The 9275-nt window shown below is 39.0% G+C and overlaps 1 protein-coding gene across 2 annotated transcripts; it reads right to left on the bottom strand.

The window, feature by feature from the left end:
- Positions 1-1330: 1330 nt before the first annotated feature.
- Positions 1331-6032, bottom strand: LOC116034427 (coiled-coil domain-containing protein 63-like). 2 transcript variants are annotated; one of them, XM_031277128.2, is made up of 10 exons: positions 5910-6032; positions 5670-5786; positions 4567-4689; positions 3739-3920; positions 3472-3656; positions 3136-3347; positions 2975-3049; positions 1859-2021; positions 1663-1770; positions 1331-1517 (listed from the first exon to the last, which is right to left on the bottom strand). In XM_031277128.2, exons 2-10 carry the CDS (start codon positions 5778-5780, stop codon positions 1453-1455), a joined length of 1224 nt encoding a protein of 407 aa, XP_031132988.1. In that variant the 5' UTR covers positions 5781-5786; positions 5910-6032; the 3' UTR covers positions 1331-1452. The 2 variants fall into 2 exon arrangements, with proteins under 2 accessions (XP_031132988.1, XP_031132990.1); XM_031277130.2 differs by having other exon boundaries at positions 5670-5792; positions 5910-6002.
- Positions 6033-9275: the final 3243 nt, after the last annotated feature.

Here is a 9275-nt window from a genome sequence, read left to right as displayed (position 1 = left end):
GTTGGCTACTGAAACAGAGGGCTTAAGTGAGACAAAGCCCTGCTGTTATTTTAGTTCTGTGATGATGTGAAGAGGGTAATGCTCTACTGTGGAGTTCATGCAGCAGGCACACAATAGGATGCCACCAAGTGATCCTTAGCGCCCTCACCAACCCCACTTGCTAGACTTTGGCGGGTGAAAATCCCTGGTTGTTGGCAGCTGGAGGGTCTGGGGCAGCGGGGGAGCCAGCTTGTTCACCCCAGACCAAAGTTTGCTTTCTAGAGAGGAGAGGAGATATGTAGGGAGTGGTGAGGGATAAGTGCTTGGATTAACTTGGACATTTGAGCTCACATCATGCGCCCTGTTTTAACAGTCTCCAGAAACAGACTGTTGCCATTAAAGGAGGGGAATTAGGGCACTGGGGGAAAAAATAGCACGTTGTCCCTTTAACCTTAGTTGTACCTGCTACTGCAGCTGAATGAACCGTTACCATTAAAACTGCTCTAATCACAATTTATTGTATTAACGGTGTATGAAATAACAAAAGTGTAATGTGAAAACGATCATTTGTAGTGACAAACCCACAGAGAATTGTCACCCAAATCTGCTATTCCTTTCAGCTCTGCGAAAGCATTTTAGCTCTTTGTTTTGGTTTTAAAACCCACAATGTTTTTTTTCATTAACCTTGTTTCTAGCAGCCAAAAAAACCTCTGATAAACCCACTGTATACTAAATGTCCAGTAAAAAACGGCAGACAGACAAAGTTAGCAAATAGCTGGGGAACACAGTGGATAATTTAGACAGATAGTTCCCTCAGGAGTTGGTGGAGACAAAAACAACATTAAAAAGAGAGTGAATATTAGACTTACATTCATTATGTGGCCAGAAACATGGCACAAAAAAAAAATGCTAACGCTACTGTGTGTGATCTGTTAACTGTTTGCTAACCCATGCAGGGGCATCCGACTGGGGGGGTAAAGGGGACTGAGTATACAGGGCCCTCATGTGAGGAGGGCCAAGAAAGATGCTAAAATGAATAGCTGTGGATGCATGGAGGGGCCCATAGAGAATGCCTTTGTACAGGGCCCAGAGTTTTGTGCTACGCACCTGAACCCATTAGCCATAACAACTTTAGCTGCTAATATGCTAAATATTTTGTTTTCAGCTAGGTGTGTAGTTCCTTTACCCTCAAATGGCTAAATAAAAAAATGAATGCAACTTCAATATTGATGCATTCACATGTCAGATGCAACACGGACTGTCTCAGTTTGAATTATGCAATTCAAATTGATCTTTTAGCATTAATATAAAAACTCTGCATGGAATTCTGAATGACAAAATTATTGTACTGTATGCAACATAAAGAACCACCGTATGATGCTGTAATGAGTTTATTGCCACCAGAAGTGTTTAAAAGGCCGATGTACTTCATTGAAAAAAAGGAAGGATGTGACTGCACCATTTTCTGTCTGATCAGGCAGACTTGATCGAGCGTGTAGAAGACCTGGAGTGCTCTGTTTCCACAACTGCCTCATTTTCTGTAACAAATACACATACAGTTTATGGTGGAACGTGTATATAAAAATGGTTCGATACAGTATTGTTAGTTTTGGTCAAGAAGACAGTTAGGTTTTTTGAAATCTTATCACACAGTTTCCCTGTAAGGTTAAAGGTGTTTCATACCTGGTAGCAAGTCAGAGTTGGCCAAAAGCATCTTCTCAGGAACCAAGTACTCGTCTTCCAAGTTGTTGGCCTGGATCAGAATGTTACTAATACTCTCCTCAAGGATACCTGAAGTAGAAAGAAGGCGACAACAGGGGTGTTAAAATGTGAAAAATGTAATTCAGGGCCATGATTAGGGGGTTAAGAGTTCACCTACTGGTGAAGTGTACGATGTTGTCAGAGTTGACGATGACCACTTCTTGCATTATCTTGTCTAAAAGGCCACTGATGGCAGTCGTCAGCTGGTCCAGAGTCCTCTGAACCACAGCACACTGCTTCTCCAGGGAGTCTGACAGACAGCTATACTTCTCCAACTCAGACTACAGCACAGAAAGACACAGGAGGAAAAAAGACAGTGCTGTTTTAGCTGGTTTTTAAGAACCAAGGGTATCTAAGCCCTTTTGTCTTTGAATGACATCATACGATAGAGAAATCAATCCAAGCTGAAGAAACCCAAACAAGGAAGATGTGCCTGTAACATTCTTGTCATTTACTAACTGTATAGTCATACATCAAGTATTAGGCAGACTTTAATGTACACGTCAAGTACTGTAAGTAACTTTTTAGTATCAAGTTGTTCCTTGCAAAGTCCAAGTCTTCTTTTGACGTTAGTGTGGATTTACAGGCCAGGCTCTGAAGTTAGGGGACTAAGATACTGTGAGATAATGTGACAGTATAATGTATGTATTATATACAATAGTTGCATGGTCTCAGAAAGGTAGGGTCTGACTGAATCATGTTCTGATCTGTACAGGATCAATTAAATGTTCAAATGAATTCTATAAGAATGAAAGAAGATGTCATATTTTTGGATAATTGACTCAGATGCAACAATATACAAACTAAAGATAACAGAACTGTGTGGCCCACCAACAGCAGACAGGCAGATTGCATACCATTGCTGTTTTGCATATCATTGCTGTTTGGTAGATTTTCATGTTTTTAGCTAAATCCATAGCTCATAAAACCCTTCAAAGTGGATTGGGTAATGTCAAAAATGTTTTTTTAATCAAGCAATCAAAGCTGTTTTTTTGAGGTCCATAATGGAGATACAAGGTTTATACCTGAAAAATGTGTTGCTTGGAAACAGCTTGGATCCAAGTTTATTTCTTGTGAGCTGCCTATTATACAATAATTATATGTTATTATAATCCTAGTCAGCTACAGCACTGAAGCACTGTAACAATATCTACAATATTTACATTGTTTGAAACTATGAAATGGAAATAGCTACTGTATTATGTGATCCGATAGGTCAGACAGTGAGACTCACCTCTAGATCCTTAAGAAGGCTTTTAATCTTCTCATCATGTCCTTTGTTCTCTTCCTCCAGGAACAGGATATCACTCTGAAAGAGAAACACATGCGTATAAATTTAAAGTACACTAGGTTAAACTGTGTCTGTGAGTATTTGTTAACTGGACATGTGCATGCCTTCATCTTGTCTGTGCAGGTCTTCAACGTGTTCCTTCTGTTATGGAGCTCGTTGATGTAGCTGATATGAGCAAAATTCTTCTGTTCATTCTGAATAAACATGTTGCTTATGTGACGCAGGTCTCCTTCTCCGGTGACCTGCACTAGTGTGCTGTGTCCCTGCATGTACATCTCCATCTTCTTCACTCCATTCTCATATTGCTGCTGTTGCTCTGTAACAGGGATATAAAGATCACAGGCTATTAACAAGTCAGATTATGTCTGAACATTAAATTTAATAGTAATTAAAGATGGAAGCTGAGCCTGTTTAAGCCTTGATTAAGATTAATATCATACTTCTCTTCTTGGAGTCTTCATCTTCTTCCAAAGGAATAATTTCCTGGAACTTTGTCTCCATGAAAGTCTGCCGTTTGGCGTCATGGGCGATGGTAGTCTTCAGCTGCATCCTTCTCTTGGTGAAATTAACTGTCTCCACCTTGATGCACTCCCTCATCTCCAGCATTCGGATCTCGGCCTCTGACCTGTAGCACAACACAACACAAACACACATCAAATATCAAACGCCCCCAAAGTTTTCCACATGCACTCAAACACATGAATTACCTCTGGCTGAAAGCGAGGTTAAACCTCTCCCCCAGTTTCTCTGTGATGTTTTGCTGTGTAGCCAACTGTCTGTTGAATTTCTTTTCGATATTGCACCATAAGCCTTTCTGCTGCAGCAGGTGAGCAATGTGTTTGCGATAATCCATGTTGTTGGACAGCAACTCGTTAAACTTAACGGTGTCCTACAGAAGACGAGGGAAGAATTTGAGTTAAGGCTAAAACCTGGGACTATTCATAGATTTGAGCATTTCAAATTTGCGTAGAAGTCAGTGCATTAGACTGGGATGAGGGACGTTCATTTAAAATTAGGGCTTGTAATAAAGGAATAGTTTGATATTATTTGGCGAGAATATAGGCTACTTAAATTAGAAGATTGATTCCACTCTCATATCTGTCTGTTAAATATAAGGCTACAACCAGCAGTCTGTTAGAGTAGCTTAGCAACAAGACTGGAAAAATGTGGAAACAGCCTGGCTCAGTCCGAAGATAACACATCCCTCTACTGGCACCTGTAAGCTAACTAACACTTTTACACATTAGTCTGATTTGCGGTGTTAACATGGAGTTGCTGGACTATTTCTTGGCTGGGTGCAATGACTTCCTGGAGAAATCATAACCCCCTTTCAGTCTCCATGCTAAGCTAAACTAATTGCCTCATTTAAAGGCCAAATGTGAGAGTGGTATAAATCTTGCAAGAAAGCAATGATGTGTTTCCCAAAGTTACAAATTATTCCTATAAGGAACTGATCAATTGGAATGGGATTTGAATGAAGCTGACAATGTCGCATGAATGTGTGTATAAAGCTACGTTTTTTTTAGCATTAGTACCTGGTTGAGTTTGTTTTCTAAGACGCGGATGTGTTTCCTGAGGCGGCCGTGTTCCCCTTGTTGTTTCAGGATGCCACCTGGGACTGTTAACATCTCCAGAATCCTGCTCTCTGACACAGTTACCTGGAGCCACACAAGAAACAAGACACAATACATACAATGCACTCTGTAACTATACAAACAGTGACAGGTTTTCTTTTTTGTTGGCTGTAGCACATTGGATTTAAAAATGAAACACAATGAATTTACAGTAAAGGGCTGACTTTCAGCTTTAAGGGTGCCTGAGCAGTGAAGAAACTGCAACACTTTCAATATGTAAGTTAGTCCCCTGCAATGTTTGTACAGTGCAGCACTACAATGGGGTAACCACTCCTACTCTACAATTCCTATACTGTTCACCAAATATGTGTATAAATTAAATGTATAGCCTAAAGTTAAAAGTCAACTCCTTCATTGCCAATCCAATCCAATGTGCTGTTAACTAAATGAATGATAACAGGATGATTTGGTTGAACGCTAAAACCAGCTACTGTACATGTCTAGCTAGCCTGCTGCCACCCTACTACGCCCTGCTATGCCACGCCCTGAACTGCTACAACTATTATTTCTAGTGATAGTTCCATTATCTTTATTGTTACTATAATTGCCACTGTTCATCATACCCCCAACCTGCACCGGCAGATGTCCGCCCACCAAGAGCCTGGGTCTGTCTGAGGTTTCTGCCTGAAAGATAGTTTTTCCTCGCCACTGTTGCACTAAATGGGATGGCTCTTGGGGGGAATTATTGGAATTGTTGGGTCTTTGTAAATAGATACAGATAGAGTGTGGTCTAGACCTACTCTATCTGTAAAGTGTCTTGAGATAACTCTTGTTATGATTTGATACTATAAATAAAATTGAATTGAATTGTTGTATCTGATCGAATAGCAATAATACAATAGTCTGCTACTACACCGTCTGCTACCACTGGTATTAATACTACTGCACTTCTACTATTACTGTTACTGTGACATCTACTTATATAGCATAACATATATCATATCTCAACAAAAAAACAGAGCTGAAACATACTAAAAACAGTATATGTCTGTCTTGTAGTTTACCTCCCTATCCAGAGAGACCAAATTATCCTTCTGCTGGCTGATGAGCCTCTTATATTGGTCATTTTCCTCCTGCAGGTTGTTGTATTGCTCCTTTAAAATGTCGGTTGCCATTTTTATCTAAAGATATGAAAATATTCAAGTTCAAGTTAGTAATTAGTTTTTTTATTTTCCACACACAAATAGTTTGGAAAATAACCGTGTAAAGTTTTGCCATTAAAATGTCCAAGGATAATGACCTACCTGCCAGATATGGAGTCAAATCCTGATTAAATAGTTGGGAGGAAATGTCGCTTCATCTTTCTGTAGTACTCAAACTGTAGGCTAAAGCATTTCTCAGTTTCAAACATAAACATTCCAAAAGAGACTGTATTTATTTACTGTTGAAGTGCCAGGACCATATGAGTAATAATATTAATATTATATGTGATAGTACAACAATAATAGTATAATATTAAATTAATATGATTATGTTGGATCTGAAAGTAAAAGTATAGGCACTGAAAGAAAACATGCTAAAGTGGACACGTTGTTAGACTCACTGAAACAAATTTAAACAACAATAACAAACAGCATCAGTAGTGTTGAGTGGTAACTCTCACTGAATCTGAATGTGTATTAGTTTGTACCAGAACTCCCCCTAGTGGCCATTAGGAAAAAATGAAAGATGAAATAAATCAAATGGGCATCCACAATGATGAACAAGGGCTGCACTGCTCACAGTATCGACATGTCTTCATGAAAAATAAAATCTACAGGCCTAATAAATATTAAATCTCATGTAATTCCTCAAAAGCAAACCTATAAATCATCATGCAACAAGATAAAAATGATAGCTTCTACATGCATAAAATCTTGTTGAGAGGACATAAAACACATAAAAACCTATTTCAACCCATGATAAGGTCCTTATAATCTCACTGCTGAGCACCATTCACTGTAAATCCCTGTAGGAATATTACACCAATTTTGATTGATCAGGGGAAGCATTTCAAAGTGTGCTGAGGTTGCAATTAACGCTCTCTCGCAGGTTTATGTTGAGATTTAATTCAGTTCTTAAGTGGCATTAAGTCTACATCCACCATTGAGAAATAACAGATGAATTTCCTGTGAGAACTGCTGATTTGTGCAGCGTGTGTGTTCAGAGAGACAGGCCGACTTGTACTAGTATACTAGTATCGGTAGAGTATTATTTTCGGTGTTGTTGTTTTTACTCTTTTTTTATATATATATTAAAGTGACAAAATTGTTGGAAAAGTTCTTCAAGCAAAAGTCCTTTGTCCCTTTCTATTTGAATTCACCGCCATTTCAAGGCCAGTTAGCGTTCTGACATCCTTTGAACAGACTATCTTCACAGATAATACAGTATGTTGGTCATGTCTGCCATGAGGTCAAACTCAGTTATAATACTCGTATGTTTTCAGAGGTTGAGACTGAGTGACTTGATTTGGAGTCATCTCAAATATAGCATAAAGCTGTGAATGGTCTTCAAAGGCAGTTGTGTCTAAATTTACTCTTGGCCCTTCAGCATTTTCCTTCTCATATCCCAAATATATCCTCAATTTTCTGGAAGTTCTTCTTTTACAAAAAGCCCCAGAATCTCTTTAGCTGTGTGCACTGTAAGTGATATTATTAGATTATTGTGTAATTACACTTTATAAGCTCAGTATTAACAAAAACATGTTTTATGATTTAAATGATTGTGTTAATTTCATTAACCGTCCGAGCATTCGTTGTATCACTATTATCAGCTTCCTGTTTATGTTATTCTGCGCCATCTGTTATGCCTGACTTCTGTCACCAGGCAACCTCTAAACCAAAGGCAGGCAGTGATTGGTTAATTAAGAATCTATTTAGTTACTGGGCAGGAGTTTCAAAATTTGAAACAATGCATTTTTTCAACTAGCTGAAACCAATAACATGATGTCAATCACAGTGAATGTGGGGTGTGAAGAGGCTTTCAGCTCTTTTCTATTCTATTATTTTCAATTTGTTTATGTCTTTTATTTTGTTTGTTTGGTCCTGTTCTTAAAAACTGACTAAACCGATTTGAGTAAAATTGGCCTATGGGCCAAGAGAGATCTGATTACTTTTTGGTATGGTTGGTCCATGTTGCCATTGAACAAAGCATGTTACATTTTTTCTCATTACACCTGAACCAATAGAGTTGTAGTAGTAGTGTTATTTTCCTTAATTCCTTGATTTAAGCTATAAGCCTAAACCATTTTGATTGTTTTTGTATTTTCTCCTCAAAACTTGATAACATCATACAAGTTATGCCAACTCTTACAGTTGCAAGCAAATTGTTGACAGGTGCAACTCCAGGTTATTCTGCAAAATCATGATGGCATTTCACCTACAGATGGCACCATGGCAACAGAATACATTTAAATGTACATAACATGACATAACATAACTGTATAATCTCCAGACAGGATTTAGGTAGTCTCCAGAAATCATGGCTACCATCATCATCTACATTACAATATTTTTGTTGAGTTGCTTATCCATAAGCACATTTAATTCAACATGGCAAGAACAGACAGCATATCAACTTATCACTGCAAGCCTACATGTTCTTTCATTTGTTCATATTGTGTGTATGTAAATTTTTAGCAGGTTCAGGTTTACAAACTGATTTAATGAGATTGATTAGATTAATGTTGATGCTAATTGTTCCTCACATCCAGTGGCTTTAGTTATGTAGTGAAACAGTTCTATGCTGTATTATTGGAATATTGGATATTCTTCAGCATATAAACTGGGGATTCATTGATGTGTTAATGAATGCCTTTTACTTAAGCTTTTTATATAAAATATGTTGGGCTTGTTTCTACAAAATGGCATCTGAGCTGTTGAATGTTGTATAATGTCAGGGCCATTTTTTGATCCCAGTCCGTCAGGTCACTGCCAAGCATACAAGAACATTTTGTGACATTGTATTATTTCTTTTTGGGAAAAGGTAATTGAGGACTGATTAATAATAATTACTGCATACACATTCAATTATTTTTCTATTTTGCTTTATTTTATTTTTGGGGGGGGGGGTGGGGTGGTCAAGGACTAGTGCAGTGTCAAGGACCAGACACCCCCCTCAAGTGGTTGAGGAAAAACTCCCTGACTCTCTTTATAGGGACACCGGAAGATACCTTGGAAAGAGGACAAGAAGGAAGCCCCCTTCCTGGGCTGGATGATGTCTGCAGGACTAGCCCCATCTGCACATTGACCCAGCTGTTTACAATCATTCCTCATTCTTGTGGGACCCCCCCCCCCAACCCCTCTCATCTTTTATGTACTCCTCCTAAATCTCCGGTTGCAGAAATTAACAAATTGCTCCCACATAGTCGGCCTCCTCTGGGTCTCCCCTCTTGCTTGTTCCCCAGACTCCACACACTCCACTGTCTCCCTGCTCGAGTAGCGTCTCCTCCATCCCGGGATGAAGAGCCTGACAAACCTTCTCAACAATGAAAGCCTATTGGGCTCACTCCTCAAGTCCTGCTCCTCCCTGAAATGAAAGGCCTCCTGACTCTGTAGCCACTCCTCAAGCACCCTTACTCTTTCAGGCATAACATTCATCTTCTGCAGCTCCTCGAAGCCATGAGCTGCTTC

Source organism: Sander lucioperca, chromosome 6 (genome assembly GCF_008315115.2).
Source record: "Sander lucioperca isolate FBNREF2018 chromosome 6, SLUC_FBN_1.2, whole genome shotgun sequence".
Classification (NCBI taxonomy): domain Eukaryota; kingdom Metazoa; phylum Chordata; class Actinopteri; order Perciformes; family Percidae; genus Sander; species Sander lucioperca.
Note: the sequence above shows the minus strand (reverse complement) of the source record. Positions and strands in the feature narration are given on the sequence as shown.

Bases quoted from the DNA above. Each gene is read 5' to 3' on its own strand.
- LOC116034427 (XM_031277128.2), bottom strand. From the start codon at position 5,780: ATGGCAACCGACATTTTAAAGGAGCAATACAACAACCTGCAGGAGGAA. The intron at 2,022-2,974 runs GTGAGTCTCACT...TCTGTGCTGTAG, and splicing joins GCCTTCTTAAGGATCTAGAG to TCTGAGTTGGAGAAGTATAG. The intron at 1,518-1,662 runs GTATGAAACACC...TATTTGTTACAG, and splicing joins CAACTCTGACTTGCTACCAG to AAAATGAGGCAGTTGTGGAA.